Here is a 22,868-nt window from a genome sequence, read left to right on the forward strand (position 1 = left end):
TGGTGCGGTCGTGGAGAAATCCGGTCGTAGTAGAAGCGTAGTGAGAGCGCAGTAAGGTCGTGGTAAGATCGCAAAGGTCACTGTACCATCGTAGCGACAGCGTAGCAAAAGCGCGATTCTATTCGGGGAGACTGTGCTACGATCTCACAGCGACTTTACTACGACTATCACGTTCTTACCGCGACACAAGCACGCTTCAACGATGACTATACCACGTTTATACCACGCTTATACCACGCTGTTCAAGACCATAGTACGATTTTAGAACGCCCATGCCGTCCTCATCACGCTGTTCTTACGATCATACTACGATCATCATGCTCATTGTCATTGTCATATAAAATTTATAAAAGCTCTCCAGGTTTTGTTTGTCTGTATGTTATTTGGACCTCTTGTCCTTTATCGCCAACGGCTCAATCATTCTTGACACATCTGTGTCATCCCTACTATCGTTCACTGAAGCATCGTCATTTGATCTTGATGGAACAGCAATAAGTTGTGATTCAGGTTGTATTGGTCGGTCCGACATATATCTTCTGGATCAAGATTCGTTACTATCAGATCTCCCTCTGTCTCTACCTCTACCCTTACATTTACGTAGATTTTGGTAGCATGACTGGGTTGTTTTCGAGGAACTCTACGTATCAATGAGAAATAGAAGGAATGATACAGTATTTATATATATGGAACACGATATTGACGTTTTTGCTGGGAGCGAAGTAATATCGCGGTATGAACGTGTTATGCTCGTAGTATGATCGTGGTAAGCGCGTGCTATAATCGCAGTAGAAGCGTGGTAAGATCGTGTTGCAATCGGATGAATCGTGGTATGGTCGTAGTGAGGACGTGATGAGCGTAGAAAGATCGTGATAATCGTAGTGAGGTCGCAGAATAAGCGTAGTGAGAACGTGGTATAATCGTAGCTAGTCTGTTTCCCGGCCGTTATTGAAATTCTTGACAATACTTAATATTTGTATATTCCGAAGGCATACTGAATGTATTACGAAAGGGACCAACCTAAATCGTAGCGGGATCGTTGTAGAATCGTAACGAGGACGTAGAATCAACGTGATTGAAACGAAAATTTACATTTTCATGCCGCTCATACTGCGACCTCACCACGATCTGAATTTATTTTAGATCGCGGTGAGCGTGGTGCGATCGTGGTCTAGTGGGACTGGGGCTTAACAGACTTTAAACAATTCGAGACTACACAAATGCAGAATAAAACGCAATGCTGTCCTAAGAAATTTCGCCAATTCGATTTTTTAACAAAATGTCTTATTCTTATACTCAAGTGTGCACTTGGATTAATTTTTACAACGTAAAACATTTTTATATATAATTTTCCTGGGATGTGTAGGTAATCTACCTTCAAAATAAAATGTGGTTTAGAATTGTCCATAAAAGGCTGATAACACTATATACTTTTATCTTAGTACCCTTGATAAAACTAATGATTTATATGTTGAAAAATCTTCGTAAGCTTGTAAACCCCACTGTAATAAACTGTATATAAACTGTAATTCATTCATAAAATCTATGTAAAATACATTCATAGAAAAAAATATCGGTCATGTTTTAAATAAGATTGTGTTTGATCGTTTAAGTAAATATTAAGTTTCTCAATGTTACGGGATATTTACTCGTTCATTGTCGACCACTAATTTCAATAAGGACACTTATATCTCGACCTATTTGATAAAAAAAATATTTTAAATCTGCCGTGTTTTTAAAACTACACAGGTAAAAACATTGCAGATATATTTCTTTAAATCTATGAATGAACTATACGAAGAGTGGTTGTCGCCTACGTTAGGTAAAATATATATACTGGACTCGATCAAGCGTGCGCTTGATAGTATGATTGACATTCGGAACAAGGTTCGCTTCCGATATATATGAGAGGGTCTAACTAGACAGAAATTAATGTTGTATCAGCCTTCTCAGTGTCGATATGGGAAGATGTGTATACTTTATTGATAACATATAAATTATTTGCATATTAACTGGGAATTAAATTAGATGTAATTAATATAGTCTGCATTTTTCATGGCCATAAATTTAAACTGTATATTTAAAATGGAATTACAACGTTGCATTTTAGCGCTTATCATACCTATTGTCTTCGGATACAGTACCTACCCTAGACGTTATACCCGGGATAGCGACTGGGGGGATTGTCCTTCACAGTGTCAGTGTGTAACATTAAATTCTAGAGGCCCACGGGATTTGTTTTCAGACTGGGCAAGTGATGAACCCTGGTATACCAAGACATCTTTAGATATAAATTATCAGCAGGATTCTGGCTCAGAGACCACAGGACGTAGTATGATCTGTCAGGGTCTACGTCAGCTTCCAACACCACTTCCAAAAGGTAAGAAAAAACAGAAATTTCATTTTAATATGTATTCTTGTCTTTTATTTAATTGAACTGCTTTTTCTTTAGTAAAAACTGCCATGCAAGTATTTGATTCATATATAGTTGCCATTCCTATAGCTGCCATTGATAAAAATAAGCCTGTTTGATTGCTGTTTCTATACGCATTTTACCACATTTTGGGCTTTTTATGTCCTCATTGAAGGTAAATCTGTGGGAAACGTTGTTAACAGAACTGAAATCGTCTGTAATCACATTTTTCACAAAGACAACTTAAATGTAGTTATTGAGTTCAAGTATAAGTAACCCATAATAATTATATTCCCATTAGGATAATTTTTTTTTTTTATATTCAACAACTAATAACTGCCACATAAATGCTTTGAATCATTTTAATAAACAATCATTTATGATAACCGCTGAGATCGTTTCTTTTTTTTTTCTCTCTTTGTTTTCTATTCTAATATACGTTCATACGTACAACATTTAAAAAAAAAAACAGAAAAAAACCCCATTACATTAAAGGATAACGTTGTTTGTGTCGTGTCTTAGAAGTATATATATAAACTCTTTTCATTTCGAATTTCCTTAATCAAGTATCAGTGGGCTATATATTAAGCCTTATTACGTTCGAACTAAAAAAAAAAAAAAAAAATGTGAATTAGCAAGCTACTGATGAAAACAAAAGTGTAGATTTGTTACATAGAGTATGCAGTTATATTATACAGTTTTGTCACTTATAATTACTACATGATTATATAACATACCTACAACATTTCATCATTTATAATACTAACAATGCCAGTCATTCTACAGAAGACATTCCCTTCAACGTTTTACATTCTTATACATGATCGCTAAATACACCTTCCGAGGGGAGGGGGATTTTATCAGAAAAATTAGAACGCAATAATAAAATAACGAAATAAATGCAAAGTCTTGCTTGTAAATGTTTTATTTTCCCCCTGGTATAAAAATGACTTCTTTATTCGCAACTGCCATATCGTTACAAAGTATCTGCGATTCTTAAGAGTTACGTTCAGTCAGATAACTTGTTTGTAATATTCAAAGTAATGAAATGATTCAACTTGATTGAACGACATGTAGCTAGCAACTAATCGAATCTGTGAAATGACAATTAAACAAAGTGAAACTGTTAACGTACAGTAAATCAAAGTCTCAACACTGCCAAAAACCTACATTCTTCAACAGCTATCTTGTAGCCCCGCAGTGTTCATTGGCAAATGGTGTTCGTGTACAAATCTTTTGCAACATTTCGTAATTGGTTGTCATTTTCATTGCATAAACAACATCATTTATTAGATCAAACAGTTAGGTCATGACCTTTATATGTTTATAACCATTTATTGCAATTAAATTCATTCTAAATTACAGTATAATGTGCGCTGCCAATATATTCTATTGATCATTATTGTGTTTGACTGGTCCAGCCATTTCCGCCAATTAACTTGTTAAAATAAACTTTACTTTTGGGAAAAAATATGTATAAAGTGTGTCAATATTAAAATTTTCCTAATAGATCTATGCTAATTTTCCTAATAGATCTATGCTAATTTTCCTATAAATCTATGCTAATTTTCCTATAGATCTATGCTAATTTTCCTATAAATCTATGCTAATTTTCATATAGATCTATGCTAATTTTCGAAAATATATTAGAAAGTTCAAACACCGGCAACCTGAACGTATGTCTCTTTTATATATTTGATATAATACATGTAGTAATGCAAGACACATGCTGTGTTAGGCTCTGATCCTGTTCATAACGTTATAGTATGGTATTAGCCAATCATATTGTTGTAAAATGATGCCCTTAATGGGTTCTTGATTAGATTATTGTAAAACACTATTATTGTGAACGCGCATGAACAAATCATTTTGTCCTTCAATTGTGAAACAAAATCAGTCATGAGACATGCTTATATAGAATGTTAAAGGGTTAAACGTGTATTGAGGCTCAATCCTCATCATGAGACAGTGATATAACAACACAGCATAACAAAAAAAAGTAAAAATAGTTCCAAATGGCTTTCACTCCTCATCGACACGAAGCTAAAAAAAAAAACGAACAAAAAGACAATAGACACAACGAAAGGTTCGATGACAGAGTACTTTCGGTATCGAAAAGCAAGTAAAAAACTGTGCCATTTGGTCTCTTGTGGAGAGTTGTCTCATTGGCAGTCATACCACATCTTCTTTTTATATATACAAGCACACAAACAAAAGCAACACTTATTATTCTAAGGGCAATATACTTAACTTCTTCAAGGGAGGTAAATTGTACTTGGAGATGAGGAAGTGCATCATTATTGATGATTTGTGGTATTTTTATTAGATGGTATCAGGTTGTATGTCAAGGCTAAGGAACGGTGCAGGTTCTCGGCAATCAGTAACTGTATCTTACAAATTATTCTTCATCAATTATTGCAGAATAAATTGGTCTGAATCAATTATTGCAGACTAAATTTTATAAAATTTACCATTCGAAAACACTTAATAAATTATTATAATAAACATCGACTTCAAAAAAAAAAAGAGTGTTCATATAATAACTGGTGTAAAGTGGTTTTTAACATGAAACTGACATGATTATAAACAGGATAAAGTATTAGCATTTACAGTTTAAAAAAAAATAGTGTCAACCGAACGTTAGAAAAAACCTACAACATTATGCATGAATCATTCTTTTTTTATGACAATTTAATTCAAACTTCAATTATTGTACAAACATTTTATTGCATAATCGCATTGTAAATTGAACAACGGAGAGTAAAGTGTGATACATTTATCAGATAATCAGTGAGAAAACGTATCTAAATATGGCCCCCTGCTATGGCTGTAAGCATAGACCTGCATGACAAATTAACATTGACATCTAGTTTGTTTTCGTTTGTAAAATATAGGCTTCCGCTATGTAAATAATAATTTGTGATTTTTTAGTGTGCATGGGGTCCGACATTTGGAAAGCTTCTTTCTTTTTAAATTGATATACACCATCGAATTAGGAAAACTTGGTGTAAATATAGTCAATTAAAGGGTCAGATTTATTGTATAAAGGTTATCAACGGGGATTATCTAAAACTTAGGAAAGTTCACGATATAAATTAGTCTGAAATAGCAAGTTACTGCTTATAAGGAAGTTACTAAACAAATTGTACTATAATGGCGAAGGTTCATCGTGTGTATAAAAGTTAAGGCACTGCCTATGATATGGCGTGACCGTAAATGATTATATTTTTTTCACGAATGAGGAAGATTTCCCTCTTAACATTTGTTGGGGCATACAATAGAGAGAGAAAAGTGCCTCCCTCCATACGCTCGTTGCTATTTTACCATCTTACGACCGTTCTTTTTTCGAATCTTTCATCCGCCACTCATGTATTCTCTTTTTAATAATAAAAAAAAACAAAAAAACAACACATGACTTCACCTCCTCAGACCTCATATTGAGGCAACATGTTGTAAACACATATTGTGGCTACATGTTGTAAAATACTAATAATCATTTGTGTAATCATTGCGGTAATTTGTAAGATCTATGACATTAATTTTGTCAATTTAAGTGAATATAAAGCACCGCACTCTATGTGAGGCATAGTCATCGATCATCCTAACTATAGTGTTGATTTTATAAACTAATCGTACTTAAAACCACAAATTTAAGTTAACCGCAGCGCACAACCGTGACAATTTCATTCTGGATTGATGTATTGTTTAGGGTATAAAGTTATGGATAAAACTCAAACAGAAAGCAGGGGGTTTCAATAGTTCAACGGGTAAACTGATATATACAAAGAACTTAATTCTTTTACATAAAAGTGTCATTTAAAGTCACCTACAAGTGATAAGTCAACGTGGTTTGGTATAAAATTACATTTCATTGGTCTCCTAAGGTCTACACGTAGATTTGATGGGTCAGTTCTTTGTTTTATATTAACTGACAGAATCCGTTTCAAACAATAAGCATGTCGTTAATTTGCACCTGTACAGGTAAGACACAATTAATCCCTGTCTACAGGTGAGAGAACTAAATCCATGTCTAAGTCCTATGTTTGACGAATGTTTCCTTTCTATATAACCGAGACCTCTTGAAAGTGTAAATATCCTGTTGTTACTACTTATACCAAGATCTTTTTAACCTATAATTATAATGTATTAAGGAGATATATAGGAGCGTAGGCGTAGGTGTAATTATAATAATTCACCAATCTTGATACATGTATGTAATGAAATGTTTTAGACAAAAATAAACAAAAATCAGACATCTTACATGTATTGGTATGCAAAGCAAGGTACATGTAGCATATCAATTTTAAAATGCTTCATATTAACTTATTTTGTTGTAATGAATAACATATTAATTATACATTGTAAGGTTCAGATTGAAATAAGGTACTTTATTTACTTTTTTACATGTCTACAGAAACATTATCAGTGGCGGATCCAGAAATTTTCATAAGTGGGGGCCTACTGACTGCCTATGAGGGACCCGCTTAGGTCATGCTACAGTGATTCTCTATATAAGCAACCAATATTTTCCAGAAAAGAGGAGGGGGCGGGCCCCCTCTACATCCGTCTCTGATTATCATTATTTTTGACAGATGCGTAATCAACAAAGTTAGCCCGTCAAGTATTTATCCGTTTGGTTCAGTTTAAAAAGCTACGTTGGTACACGGTGCAACTTTTGAAGCAGGAACTCACTATTAAAATAAAACATGTAGGAGGGACACTTAAAATTGTTTTACTTCGTATACATCAGATGACTTTTCTTTGTTAAAAAACTTCTTAGGAAATGTATATATGTCTAACAAATTGTAACATTTCAACAATTCATACAGACAAAAAAGCGCCGTCTAAAACCCGAACAGACAAAAAGTGCCCTCTAAAAAACCCATATCAATTCGACATTCGTTTGTTACAATACACTGACAAAAAGTGAGTTGTCCAGTTTGAAGTCCAGAATCTCTTTTAACCTCTTGTTGACCTTTAATTTGAATATTAGTCTGTTCATTCAGACAATACATGAATCACTAAGCATTGTTCAGGAGAGTTGTTGTTTTCAAAAGAGGACAAAACAAGAAGGACGACGTTTTAATGTCTCGGCCTCGTCTCGGCAGTATCAACAGCTTGAAGGTCTCGGCGGTTAACTGTTTACGCAGCTTAGTCTTTCTATAAACAATACCACATTAAATGGAGAGCGGGCTTTGTTCCGTTCCCAACACGACATCTTAAATCTCACCAACCACTTGATCTTGACAATCTATATCATAAATATAATCCTTTCATAGCTAAGGAATGAAAACTTGACCTCTTAAACCGTAAATTAATGCCTCTTATAAATTAAATGATTTTTTTAATCACTAAAATTACAAAGAAAAAAATAATTTCATTTAATAAAGTAAAAGCTTGTTGATGAACAATCATTACCATTGGAAAAATATTGTATTAATGGCTAAGCAAATTAACTGAATCAAATAATAAGTTTATAAGATCGTGAAATTAAAACGCCATTTTTATAATGAAACACAAACTTTAAGAAAAGTAGCGTCTGCTATACCCGTCGGCATGGTGTAACAGCGAAGGTCTATAATTGGTAATAATTATTACGGTAAACGGATGCATGGCTTCATGGGAGGAGTTGGAATTTTATAAATGAAATAACTTATGTGACAAAAAGCGAAAATAAATAATCTGACAAAAGTTAGTATGATAGAATGAATATCCTGGCACCTAAAGTATAAATAATTCTAAATGAAACGAAGGGAAAATATTTCTTCCCAGTGTCATTGCCTTAGACAAACGAACTAAAAGTATGACTTATATGATCTTGTCTTAATCAATATTGATCGTTCCTCGCAACAGCTCAATATCAATACTCGAAACAAAAAAACTTACAAGTTTCAAATTAATTAGATAATTCCCTAAACACCTTACAACAAAACAATTTGAATATAAAAGGATGCAATTAGACATCATAGATCGTGCAAGGACTGACACAACTGTTGCGTAAAGAAAGGGACAAAGTTATTATCAGAATAATAAGACAGATTCAGATTCAATATTTTATTAAAGTCTCACTACTTGCAATACATAAATATACATACAGAGTATATACACAATATAAAACAGACAATACATAAATATACAGTACATACAGAGTATATACACAATCTAAAACAGACAATACATAAATATACAGTACATACAGAGTATATACACAATATAAAACAGACAATACATAAATATACAGTACATACAGAGTATATACACAATATAAAACAGACAATATACAAGTACCATTCTATTAAGAATTATGAGAGACTGTAAAACAATTTCTATATAAAACTAGTTAGAATACATACGATTATTAAAACAAATAGTAAGATTGAGCGATATGACTCTCATATAAAACCGGATGTTGGTCAGTGTTGGTCTTTATGACTGTCTGGTGACTTTGAAATTGATAAATTTTGGGTGAAATTCGATGATTTGTAATTATGGTGGGACGAAAGATAAAATTGGAACTCCTGCTAAAGGAACACACTATCCGAGTTAATATATACGTATCAAGAGAGGCGGCACAACGATTACATTCACCGACACAACGATTACATTCACCCACACAACGATTACATTCACTGACACAACAATTACATTCACCGACTCAACGATTACATTATTCACCGACACAACGATTACATTCACCGACACAACGATTACATTCACCGACACAACAAAATCAAAGTTGTAAGGAACCATGAAATTGAAGACTTTTTAAAGATGAAAATATATTTGATTTCAGATATATCTTCTGAACTACAGAAAATTCATTGTTTCCACAGTTTTGACTACAAGATGTCGCAACTTTATTGTTTAACAATTTCTAAAAAGTGAACGTTTGGTTTGACTACATTGTACATAATAAGTTATAACAAGGACACATTCAGTACAGACGACGATGAATCACGGATTTGTATTTAGACTATTATACTAGACATAGGAAATTAAAGTCAACCTTCCTATGTAGAAAAAATTCAAAATACAACTTCTACGTAAAAATATTTCGTTCCGATAAAATGTATACGAGGTATGACGACCTTGCATGGGTTTCGTTGAATTCTAGATCAGCTAGGTCACATGGCATATATACCTTGAGGTTTAACATCTCGAGAGCCAACCTTTTTCTTGCGAGGTGTTGATCGTAAACAAAAGATGTCAGTGCAGGGCTCAGTATGATTTTCACCAAATCTTTTCAACTAAAATCCTGCATTGTGTGTACTAAGCCCCTCTGTGACACGTTTTACAATACAATGTTTATACCCCTGTATTAACCGATTTAAAAAGTAAATATATGAAATATAACAACAAAAGAAAGAAAGTTAAAAATGAGGAGACGGGTAATTTGTTTTTTTTTATTACGGGTGCCAACTTTGATGCCACGACCAGACTGCGGTTTTCGGAACTTATCTTAATTATATATGTTAACACCGAGCATCGTATTTTTACATATTTAGCCGTTTTAATTAGCAATATATTTTTTTGATATTCTCGTAATGATTTTAATCAGCCTTACGATTGCTTCTGAGTGGTTTTTTTAGTGCAATTTGTATTTGTAATAGTTAGAAAAAGAGTTATAAGAATATATAAAAAGAAGAGATGGTATGATCGCCAATGAGACAACTCTCCACAAGAGACCAAAATGACACAGAAATTAACAACTATAGGTCACTGTACGGCTTTCAACACTGAGCAAATCCCAAACCGCATAGTCAGCTATAAAAGGCCCCGAAATGACAATGTAAAACAATTCAAACGAGAAAACTAACGGTCTTATTTATATAAAAAAAATGAACGAAAAACAATATGTAACACATAAACAAACGACAACCATATAATTACAGGTTCCGGACTTTGGACAGGCACTTATATTTCAACATTTGTCTTTGGTGAAGTAATCTTATAGGCAGCAATACATTGACATCTCCCCTGTTTTAAGATTGGTACAATGTATAGGTGCATGTTATTAATTATCATTGACAACTTATTTACAATGAGACGGAATATAACCAGAATTCAAAATAAAACGATATGCCAAGTGTATACATACTACCGTCACTTCATCTTAAAAACACCAACCTTGATATATAGGGTATCTAGTGTAGATATGGAAATATATCTGATAAAAAACTTAAAACTATTGACTGTATGTCTGTAAGTTTACAGTCCACAACCTCACAATATTATAACTAAATAAAAGATAATTATTATATGTAGTATAGTTTTAATTCTTTGGAAGGCCACTAAAACATTAAAATCAAAGTACAGAGCAAAATAGAAATATACAAATCTAATTGATATCATGGAATCAGTTTTGTTTTATATGCGCTGACTTTAAGGATTTCAACACCTATACTGACATCGTAAATTAATCCATTAGGATTAGTATTGTTGTTTCATTTAATAATTAATTAAGAATTATTTATGAGCCCCAAGTTAGATTTTAACTAAGTTAGTATATTAAGATATATGAATTTCATCCGGGACTAATACATGATCATATAAAATTAAAACCAATACACCTCTGGTCAATGTTTTACACATATTTCAGATGGAATTACAAGAGCATATATAATAGAATTATTTGAAAATTAATTTACAATTATTCATATTAAGATAGGCGGATTAATTAAATGACAGCTTAAAGAGAAAGAAATACTTTAACCTTTAAGGGTTACTTTAGACATTTTGACTTTTAACAATAGGATTAAGGTGGCAGGTAGAAGGTTTACCTTACAGAAGCTGACACATATTGAGCTGCCAGGGAGAAATTGGTGTCAGCTCTCATCTAAATGACAGTTAAACTGTAAAATATGAGGACACTTTAACATGGAGAAAATTAATGTCCGGCGCATTCTCTATCCTCCATGCAAGCCTTTGACGAGCTTCCAAAAATATGCATAAACTGTCTGGATTTTATTTCTTTAGCTATAAAACTGGATATCATTTGACATAGATTGTTTTCTGAACTGGAGTGTTGCCTTTTAGGACTATAAAAGACTCTTTAAAATATAGACAAGGACATTTTTATGTCATTTTGAAATATGAGAAGAAAATATTGAAATGAAATTAATATTAGTAAAACTTATTTTTCTTTATATCCCAATAAAATGATAAGAAACCGACCATAAAACCTGGTTTAATTAAAGTTTTCTATCATTAAAAAATAATGTTCTCTCGAAAAGCAACATTAATAATGATATATGTTAGAAAACAAATTAAATCGTGAAATAGGATTTCGAATTCCATTTTGTTACACATTACAAATCTACCCCTTTAATAGTTATCACGACAATCTTAACGTACTTTGTCACACATATTGTACAAAAACTAATTTATGAATGAAAATTTACATACTATTGATATACATTTTTATGAATGAAACTACCGTATAAAAATTGTCATTCAAGCGATTATTTGGCCGTTATCGTTGTTGGTATCATGTTTCAGAAGCCTTGGTACTTAGACAGATCATATTAATGCCGTTGATTGTTTGTGAAGCATGCTATGATTGGATGTTCCCACAAAGATATAACCGATTATAGAGCTTATTCATATCTATTTACTCTTATCATACAAAAAAGTTGACATCCTAAATAAAGGTGGCGATAAATATGACAAAACAATTTATTTTAACGATACAAACAACTGAATAGAGTTCTGTACTTTAAAATCTCTATAAATGTACTTTAATTGTATCACTGAAATAGAAAAATAAGGTTTTACAAATAAATTCATATTAATTGTATTAATACAGCAGCAGATCCACAAACAATTAGATATGTAATGCGAATACACCATAATATGATTTTTGATTCACTAAATAGTATCAATTCATAGCATATAAGTAGAAAAATAACTGACTAGCCTTTTAAAATAAAGAACACCAATTAAAATATGTTCCCTAGTCGTTTGTTTGTTTTACGCTGAACTTTAGTTGATTCTTATTTTACTCATTGCGAAAGGTCACACAGTCGGCTTTAATATTTTTACATCCACTCGATTTGACTCTAATGGATAGTTGTCTCATTTCCGATCATATCAGATATCCTTATTTTACACTACGTTAAACACATTCTGTCATGTATTTTTTATATTGGTCACTAAATAAGCTTTCAATGTATCAATCCCGGCTACTATATTTGCTCCTTTTGTATTCAAAGCATGAATCCTAGTCTATAATATTGGTGGCATGAATCCTAGTCTATAATATGTGTGGCATCAATCAATGTCTATAATATTGGTGGCACCAATCACTGTCTATAATATTGGTGGCATCAATCCTTGTCTATAATATGTGTGGCATCAATCACTGTCTATAATATTGGTGGCACCAATCCTTGTCTATAATATGTGTGGCACCAATCACTGTCTATAATATTGGTGGCATCAATCCTTGTCTATAATATGTGTGGCATCAATCACTGTCTATAATATTGATGGCACCAAATTAATCACTGTCTATAATATGTGTAACTTTTTGTTTCAGACGTCACTAAGATGGTCATCTACGGGGATAGCAGTCACGTGGCCGAGCAATCAAGACAGCGCGATTCCCCACGAGATCAGCAATCGAAGACGATATCAGATACCCAGCTCCGATATATCGACAGACATGCGTTCCGTGCAAATGCATTGCTTCGAGAATTAATCTTATCTGGGAACAATATTGGCGTTCTGTACCCATTCATTTTCCATGGATTAAGAAACCTGAATATATTATCCATTCAAAACAATAATGTTCAACATTTGTCGGCTGCTGTTTTTAACGGACTCAGTCAACTACAGGAATTGAAACTTAGTGATAATAAGATCCGCTTCCTCCCATCTACTGTATTTACATACCTTGTCGATATGAAGGCTCTATATCTAAATGGAAATAAGCTCAGATCCGTACAAAAAGAATTGTTTTCTTCCATGACAAAACTAGAAAAACTTGATTTGTCCAGGAACAACATATCTGATTTCTATGACGAGGTGTTTGATCAGAACATGGCTTTGAAAGAGCTGTTACTTGATGGTAACCGGCTATGGATGATCAGACCGAGGTGGTTTAAGAATTTATACGCCCTTCAGAGCTTGTCAATAAGAGGTAACGAAATAACACAGTTATACCCGGATTCCTTTATGAACTTGATGAACTTACAGGACTTACTGTTATCTGCGAACCATATAAGTCTAATTCATGCAGGTGCGTTTAGAAATTTACAGGATTTGAAGGTTTTAGACTTGTCAACAAATGATCTACCGGAAGTGTCGAAAGCAAATCTTCTCGACTTAAATGCACTACGGGAATTATACCTTTCCTCGAATAGACTAACAAATCTCGGGAACAAAACGTTTGAAAAGATTGAAACTCTTATCCGATTAGATGTTTCTAGGAACGACATAGGAGGAATAGAACAGAGAGTCTTCTCACCCCTACGACAACTTCAATATCTAGACATATCACATAACAAATTACAGAAGATCGTCAAGGGTATATTTACAGGATTAAAGGAGATAAAAGAATTAAAAATAAATGACAATTTCGTCAGCGTTATAGAAAATGAGGCATTTAATTTCAATGAGAAAGATCATTTATCAAAACTCTCCTCACTTAACCTGGCTAACAATAATCTCAAGAGATTATCCGCATTTACTTTCCGAGGTATTCCGAATCTGAAAGTGTTAAATGTAGAAAATAACAAACTCAGACGAATGCATAGCATGGCTTTTGTGGAATTCACTAAACTCGCCTCACTTTCTTTACGTAAGAACAAGATTAAGAACCTAAATAATGGCATTTTCCATAACCTTAAACACTTAATAGATTTAGATATTTCAGAAAACAAAGTGAAACAAATAAGCGGCAACATGTTTATCGGACTTGACAATTTAGAAGAACTAGACATTGGTAAAAACCAAATTCGATCAATTGATAAAGATGCATTCAAAGGTTGTCCAAACGCCGTAGAAATTGACGTACAACATAATATGCTGATTAGTTTTAATTTTACAATCCTGGAACATTTGCCTCAGATTGCTACACTTGATTTGAGTAATAACCAAATCTTCTGGGTGGACGTGAAAGCTAACTTGTTTTTAAGACTGAAAGACTTAGTCCTATCCCATAATAATCTGCAGACGATGAGTAAGCGAGTAGTGAACCTGCTGGGATCGTCATCCTTAATGTCTATCCAAGGGAATCCATGGAAGTGTGATTGTAACCTTGGCTGGATAATGGATCCCTCCATTAATAAACGGGTGAAATTCGACATGTTAGACGAAGCCATGTGTAAGACTCCATCAAAACTCCATGGATGGAAGGTATACGTTGTTTTTATTATTATCATATTTTAAACATGCCATTGTTTTTTTCTTCTTTTGATTCATTGACATTATGTGCCAGCAAATTATGGCCCTTAGTAGACAAAGATTAGTTGAACTTAATATACGTAATATTTCTTACATATAAATACGTTCTAGCATATGTATATATATTTCTTAACAAAAAAATACCTCTTATTGTTACCACACACGTGCAAAGTATCAAAATTTTGTTTTAAACATGGTGTTTTTTTTTTATCCGTGTATTGAATTTCTAATTAAACTGTAGTACAATGTAAGTAACGTTTTTTGAATATAGTATAACAGACAACTATTTTACAGATTTCAGATCTTACCACCAAAGATTTCACGTGTAAACAACAAAGTAACGACAGAGCACGAGTAGATGTCACGTGCAGTGATGGACCATTCAACAAAAAGACGTTCAATGATAAAAAGTAAGTTTCTATTTAGCATAGTAACAATAAATAATCCACATTCCTCCTGAAATCCTTGGATAAGTTGCCATTTTCATTGCTGTACTGTTTGTTGTGGTTGTTGTTCCATTGTTGTACTGTTTGTTTTGGTTGTTGTTTCATTGCTGTATTGTTTGTTTTGGTTGTTGTTCCATTGCTGTACTGTTTGTTTTGGTTGTTGTTCCATTGCTGTACTGTTTGTTTTGGTTGTTGTTCCATTGCTGTACTGTTTGTTTCGGTTGTTGTTCCATTGCTGTACTGTTTGTTTTAGTTTTTGTTGCATTGTTGTATTGTTTGATTTTTTTTTAGTTGTTTTATTGGTGTTTTGTGTGGTTCGGTTGTTGTTTCATTGTTGTATTATATGTTTGTTTGTTTTACTGTTTATTTATTTTGTTTGTTGTTTTATTGTATTGGTTTTTTTTCAAGCTGTTGTTTCATTGTTGTACTATTTATTTTGGTTGTTGTTTAATTTTTGTACTGTTTGCTTTGGTTGTTTCATTTTTGTACTGTTTGCTTGGTTGTTGTTTAATTGTATTGTTTTTTTGTTGCTGTTGTTTCATTGTTGCACTATTATTTTGGTTGTTGTTTATTTTTGTACTGTTTGCTTTGGTTGTTGTTTAGTTGTTGGTTTTGGTTGTTGTTTCATTGTTATACTATTTGGTCTGGTTTGGGTCTTGTTTCATTGTTATACTATTTGGTTTGCTTTTGGTCTTGTTTCATTGTTTTTTACAATATAGTTCATTATATATCTATTTTGGAATTTTGGTTGACATTCTGTTGATCCATGAAAATAAATGACCAAGTATACTACATTGAAGCTCCTTATTAAACCCATATTTATCTTTCCTTAGTATTTTATTATTTTGTGTATTTAAGTTGTAATACTTTTATGGCATATTACTATTTTCTGCTTCGGTGACAAATTAGTAATGTTGTTTTCAGTTTGATAATTTGTTTGACCAAGAAAACTGTGACATACATTGTTTAAACAGCCGTTTACGTACGATTAGGTCGGTCCATTAAGTCTAATTAGTATTTTGTAAGGTCACCGACCTGATCAGGCGTAAGACGTCAATTTTAATTTTAAATAAGTACTTTTAACCTATTTACCTGTGAATTAAAATACAAACTTTAAACTCCATCTTCTTGCTAATCTGTTCGTACGAAGGTGGGTCGAACGCTATCGAAACAACTAACTAACTATCAAATCGATGTATAAGGAGGCAGACAGCACCTGTTGAACAATCGAAATGTATGACGTCACTTATAGACAAAACAAGAACAAAAATAATCAACAATCAACCTATATTTGAAAATTTAAAGTTTGGTCGAACTGCAAACGTCAACTAGACGTTATATAGTTATATAGGTGTGAAATGCACTACCAGGACTACTAAGCTTAATCATTAAGTCTAATCATACTTTTGTAAGGTCACCGACCTGGTCAAGCGCAAGGATGCATTTAAAATAAGTATGTTTAACCTATTAACTAGGGAATTAAAATACAACCTATAAATTATAACTGTGATGTGGACTGCCTGGTCGATATTCACTCCATACATTCCGTATTTGACACAATTTACTTTATTTTTGTTGGACTGCTGTCTTCTTCCAATCACATCTTCGCAAATTAATGTTAAAACATATTCAATTTGATACTCTAAATATAACAGAAGACGGTTTTGAAAAGCAGTAGGGATTTTTTTCCAGCTTACATACAATAGTAAAAATTCGAGTAAACAGTATAAGACAATTATTATACCGAAATGCATGCAATTTATTTCAAATTCTTAGGTAAAGAATCATTGTAGCATGTGATACAATTAATTTCAGTCACTAGGACATCATACTGTACTTTAATGACTAATATTAAATATAGTTTGAAATATGAAACCAAGTTCTATTTTAATTATGTCTTTATGTAATTTTATAAGACTAAACGTGAAAGACCGTTATTATTAAACCAAACGCTTGTAAGTTTGTAAAATGTTAAAATGACTGATCGCTAACTATATATTTATGAACTGTTAAGATTTCTTGTATTGGTATCTGCATGCATATTATCTGTCTAAGGGACATAGTTACGTTGTTTCGTCTAACTGTTTAAATAACTTTATTCAAATGACAAATTTTGATATACCACTTCTAGTTTACTCCTCTCGGATATGTATTGTCATCTTCCTTTATTAAGAAACCCAAATTGTTGCCTTGGATATAGAACTATGTTTATCCGTGGACTTACGACAGTAAAACATTTGCTAAACTTGGATGACTATTTGGCTGTGCGCGAGATTTATATATACGCAGCCACGTATTTAAAAATAAAAAGGGAAGCTGAATCCAACGGCTCGTGTACAGAGATTTCTACGCTCACTGCACGTCGAAGATTATTTGCAATCTCTAAGGAATTTGTAGGTGTCGTGTTAGAGTCCGTAGATGACCTCTTTCAAGACAAATTTTCTGGCCCTATCTAACATATCCTTCTTTCCTGTGGCAAATTTACACCTTTTATTCCGGTCACTGTACCTTACAGAATTTACATTTACCTATGGTTTTAATTGCTTATCTTGTTCTGAATATGCATTAAATGAATGCCGCTGGGCATTTAGGAATGAAAAATAAAAACAATAATCTATCAATTCATTATTTAGTTCTAGTCTCTGTACGCTATAAGGGTGTAGACATCTCCGCTGTTTTCAATGTTTTTATATTGTGTTAGTTATCTTTGAGGAACATTCAGGTACTTAAAGTTACTCAGAGTCCAACGAGAAACATGCAGATGTTCCCTTATCTTATGTGTCCTTCGCTATAGAAACGGCGAAACCTTCACTAAAAACTTAAAGATATCAAAATATCTGACAAGAGTGTTTTCCTGTTCAAAATGATTTATCACTTTAAATCAAACTAACATTTTAAAGCATAAGCAAATAACTTTGTACATGATTGTAAGTTATGTGACATTATTAAATTCACAGACGTTAGGACTAACCCATTCTTCTTATTTTATTTTTTCAGAGCAATGAATCGAAAGTTGATAAATAAGCACGTGACAGTTTACGACTGGAGAAACGCTCCTGTTTCCAATGGCATTCTCGTAGCTGAAAACTGGGCGCTAGTTGGAGCAACAGCTCTAGATCATGTACCAGTTAATGAAATAATCGTAAAAATAGGCCATGGCAAACTTAAGGCCAAAGTAATGAGCGTAATCAAACATCCATTACTATCTCTGAAAATGCAGAATTACGACATTGCTTTACTGCAGTTGGGACCAGATAAAATTAATGACTTTGATGGAACAATTCCGTGTTTTCTTACACAACGGCAATTTAAAACCATTACAAAAATAATTCCAAGATTTACTGTCACAGCACGAATAAGAAAAGGCGCCAAATCAAAACTAAAAATACGAAAAGGAAAGTTAGTGCGGTCGTGTAAAGAAACTGACTATCTGTGTTCCTATTTAAAGAAACCAAAACAGAAAACAGATATGTTATTGAATGGATCACCTCTGTATGTTGGACACCAGAACAATTTACAACTAGCCGGTATAGGTTTACAACCATCATTGTCCCATGATATAAATCAAGCTAAATTCATTCCGTTGTGGAAGATATCAGACTGGGTTAGTACTGTGATGCAGGAGTACAATAAAAAATGTCATATTGACAAGAAAAATAAACTTGTATGTTCACAACTTAACCTACCACACGCTAATGATTTATACGCAAAAATGCAACACAAAGAAATCCACTGAGAAGTTCTGCATGGTAAACAGAATTTGGTAATTATCGGACATTCCATTCAAGCATTTATTGAGTTACTTCAAGCTTGAGAAAGGACATGGAAAGTCATTTTCTGGTTGAACTCGTGTAGCATTTATCCATGCAATGCATTTACCTGACAACGCGAGGAGCAGAATCAGAAATCATATGTGATAATTAGTTTACAATGTCACAGTGTAGTGCTATGCAAAACAATGACGATTTCAGCGACATGTTCGTTATGTGCAATGGTTCATTTCAAAGCGTGAAAACAACATTATACATAGTGAGAGCGAGAGCGAGACAAGTTTCCCATTTTGTAAATACATGTATGCTCTTCGTCTCTATTTCTAATTTGGAAAGAGACGTGCTATTAATCAAAAAACATATAATTGTCAAGTCAATAAGCATGTGTACATATATCATCGTGGACTATAATTTATTTTGTATATACAAGTGATGAATGTCAATATATATACCAGACAATGTTTAGGTTCTCTTAAATATTCTTTATTGCTTTTTTTCACAAATGATTACACCGAAAATAAACTTCTATATTCCAAATCGTTCAATCAAAAGGTAAACACACTCAAAAGGTGAAATTGAAAGTTTTGAATTCGGCAATAATACATAGAACTATTAAAAAAAAAAACACAAAAATAAAAACTCAACTACGTACACGGTTGTCGAGACAACTTACATTCTAAAATGCCCCTTTTTGACATTCTGTTATGATCTTTTTGTATGTATATTGTGATAGCGCTAGCATTGTTCTATTTTGTTGTCTCATTTGTTGTATTTTGTTACAATATTTTTATATGAAAAACAGTATTTGTAAATATTATTTTTTTTACATCTGTTAACATTCAAAATGAATGATTTATTTATTAAAATTAGAATTTATTAACATGTGTTTTCATTTTTACTTGTGATTCACGAAGCATGTAGACTTGAATTTCGTCTGCGTGTTCTTTATCAATGTCATTATATTAAATCGACTCATATAAAGCCATTTCTGCTTCTGGTAATATCTTCTGCCAACTAAAGCACACCTCCTGGAAACCTCTTTACTTTAACGAGATTGCAGTTCAACGACACACACGAAAAAAAAAACCCCACTTCCCAACATATATGAAAATGTCTGGGAAGCTCTTTTAAGTTGAAGGTTGTACGATGACCTGTAGATGTGTACATATGCTCTACCTCTTGGTCATTATTAAAGTATAGAAGTATTGACAAGAATACCGAACTCAAATTCAAACAGGGAAAGTCCATAAAAAGTCCATAAAAATAACAAAATCGAATTTGAAACTTTATGAACTAACAGAACGAGTGGAATAAATGTCATACTCCTAACTTGGTACGAACATTTCCCGGAGAAAATGGTGGGTGGAACCTGGTTTTATAATTAGCTAAACCTTCCACCTGTATGGCAGTTGTATACAGTTACGTTTTAGTGATAACATTTGGTGAGCAACCCAATTACTAGTACTGGTTAATGTGACAATAATTTGGAGAAAGCAGCTAAAATTGTGTAAAAATACATTTCAGACATACGACTTACGTCAACTGACTAAAAATTCATACAAATAAATGTAACGAAGACACCAATAAAAAAAGTTGTATTTAATTGTACATTTGACAAAGATGTCAACAAAAAGGTTTTTGTAATTGATAGTACATACAATATATAGTATGTACTTTCTCTTGGTTACATACAAAGTAGAAAACAATATAAAAACAAGGAAAACAACAAAATAATAAAAAACCTCTTGCGTCCGAATCGCAAATATGAACCCACGTGCACCAGGAACACCCAAAGTCAAAAACCCGATAACTGGACTGGATGCTTAAATACTAATTAAGACCAAGTCATACAACCAAGACACATAATAGCACACAGATAAATAAATGGTAAACTAAAAATTAATTAAAAAGAAAAAGATACTCAACTTCAGCATCTACAATCTATGTCTCATTAGATTCCAGTGAGACAGCAACATAACAACAAAAAAAACAACAACATATGACCAAAAGACTTCCAAAGATCTACCATCGTTTCATTAGGATTTCCGAAAGACACAACATCTACAATATACAGTTAACAAGAACTATCTTTAAAAAAGATATCCGACGTATTTAAATTTGAGTATATGTTTAAAACTATCATTTCGATAACCTTCAGAAGCACAAAGATACCATTTAAATAACGTTTTCTCTGTTTGTATTCAGTATTCTCGGTCCTCGTTTCTTTCTGTTTACATTCACCAAAACCCCTCGGAAATCTCACATGCGTAGGTGCGTTCTAAAAGTCATGTACGTTCGTACAACAAAGTTTACATTAAAAATTATATAATTTCCCCGAATAAACAGCTGTCACGGATGCAAAGAGGTATTGGAGAAACAATTATTTTAATAAAAATATAAATCTTTGTAAGATCTAGTTCAAATATTTATAGTTTTTCACTTGCTTTCCATCACGATATAATTAACGAGACGGTTTTTTCAAACACAACCAAATCACCCACCATGACAACATTTTGTCCAATCACAGAAAGGATTTTCGAGCATGCGTATTCTGTTGCCATAGTTAAGCGTACTTAAGTTCAAAGAGCACAAACCGAAACTATAACGACTACGTCGGAAAAACAGTAACCAAGAGGGTGATTGACTTGATGAATACATTTGAACGTGATGCAGTTTGAAATAGTTTTTCAAGATCTTACACTTCCCCTTACAATCGGTTAGTGGAATGTTTGATTGATTGGTGTTTAACACAACTTTCAGTATTATTGTGCTATTTGGTGGCGGTCAGTTTTTTTTTTGTGAGTGGAGTAAATCACGGAGAACTATCGAACTTCGGATTGAAAAATGGCAATCCTATTCAATTAATATTGCAGTCGAGCGCATCTTCCACGTGCGGGATTCGAACTCACAACATCAGTGTTGACCGGTTAGTGATATAGTAGTTTTCGACTACTTAGACAACTCGGTTACTGAGGCCATAAGGGGAATGACAAAAGGAACATTATGAAGAAAAAAAATAGTACAGGAAGAGAACTTAGTCTATGTTTCAAATCAGTATTGTTTAGTTGATAATAAACTGTAACATAAAATTTCTATTATAACAAAATTTAGAAAAATAACAGACAAGATGAAAAGTCAACTGCTTGCATTACATAATACAATGCATTTTCAAAAAGACCTTGCATGTTTATCAGTGTTCCTCATCAAGGAATTGTAGTATTTAATCTGTTTGAAATACAAATCCAATGTCAACACTCTACATACAAGTATTGCTTTCCATGTAAGCGAAACGCTGATATAAGATACATGTACTTTATAATCAGATTGGGTTGTTCTATAAATCCGAAACAACCTATACGTATACATGTATGTATCCTGAATTTGAGAACTTCTCGACAATAGAAAACAATGATTGAGTTCATAATTGATATCGACATTGTTAGAAATTGACGAGAACGTTGTCTGTGTGATATTATATAGAGATTGCGTGTCTGACTATGATTTCATGTAGACAACACGACGTACAAATAAGATTATTCAAAAACATTGGTTTTAAATGTCTTACAGCAAATTGCTGGGATGCTATTATATAAACTATTACAATTATTTTTGTCCCCTCTGTTTCCCTGGCGCCTAATATCGGCATATATCCCCATCGGTCTTTAGACTTCTCATATATAATGTCAAATGAGTTAAGACACGCTAGCTACATATAGGGTGTATATTGTTTAGAAAAGAATTGATGATACAGGAGAACAAAATTTCAGCTTGATGATAAATCATTTGATACAATATCTTCATTTTTTATAATAGTCCATTAAAATAATAATAAGAAAC

General features: G+C 32.9%; 1 protein-coding gene across 1 annotated transcript; it reads left to right on the forward strand.

The window, feature by feature from the left end:
• Positions 1-1,922: 1,922 nt before the first annotated feature.
• On the forward strand, positions 1,923-19,718 carry LOC143082161 (uncharacterized). Its single transcript, XM_076257721.1, has 4 exons — positions 1,923-2,377; positions 12,948-14,767; positions 15,110-15,225; positions 18,259-19,718. Exons 1-4 carry the CDS (start codon positions 2,053-2,055, stop codon positions 18,995-18,997), a joined length of 3,000 nt encoding a protein of 999 aa, XP_076113836.1. The 5' UTR covers positions 1,923-2,052; the 3' UTR covers positions 18,998-19,718.
• The last annotated feature ends 3,150 nt before the right edge of the window (positions 19,719-22,868 follow it).

This window comes from Mytilus galloprovincialis, chromosome 7 (genome assembly GCF_965363235.1).
Source record: "Mytilus galloprovincialis chromosome 7, xbMytGall1.hap1.1, whole genome shotgun sequence".
In the NCBI taxonomy this organism is placed as follows: domain Eukaryota; kingdom Metazoa; phylum Mollusca; class Bivalvia; order Mytilida; family Mytilidae; genus Mytilus; species Mytilus galloprovincialis.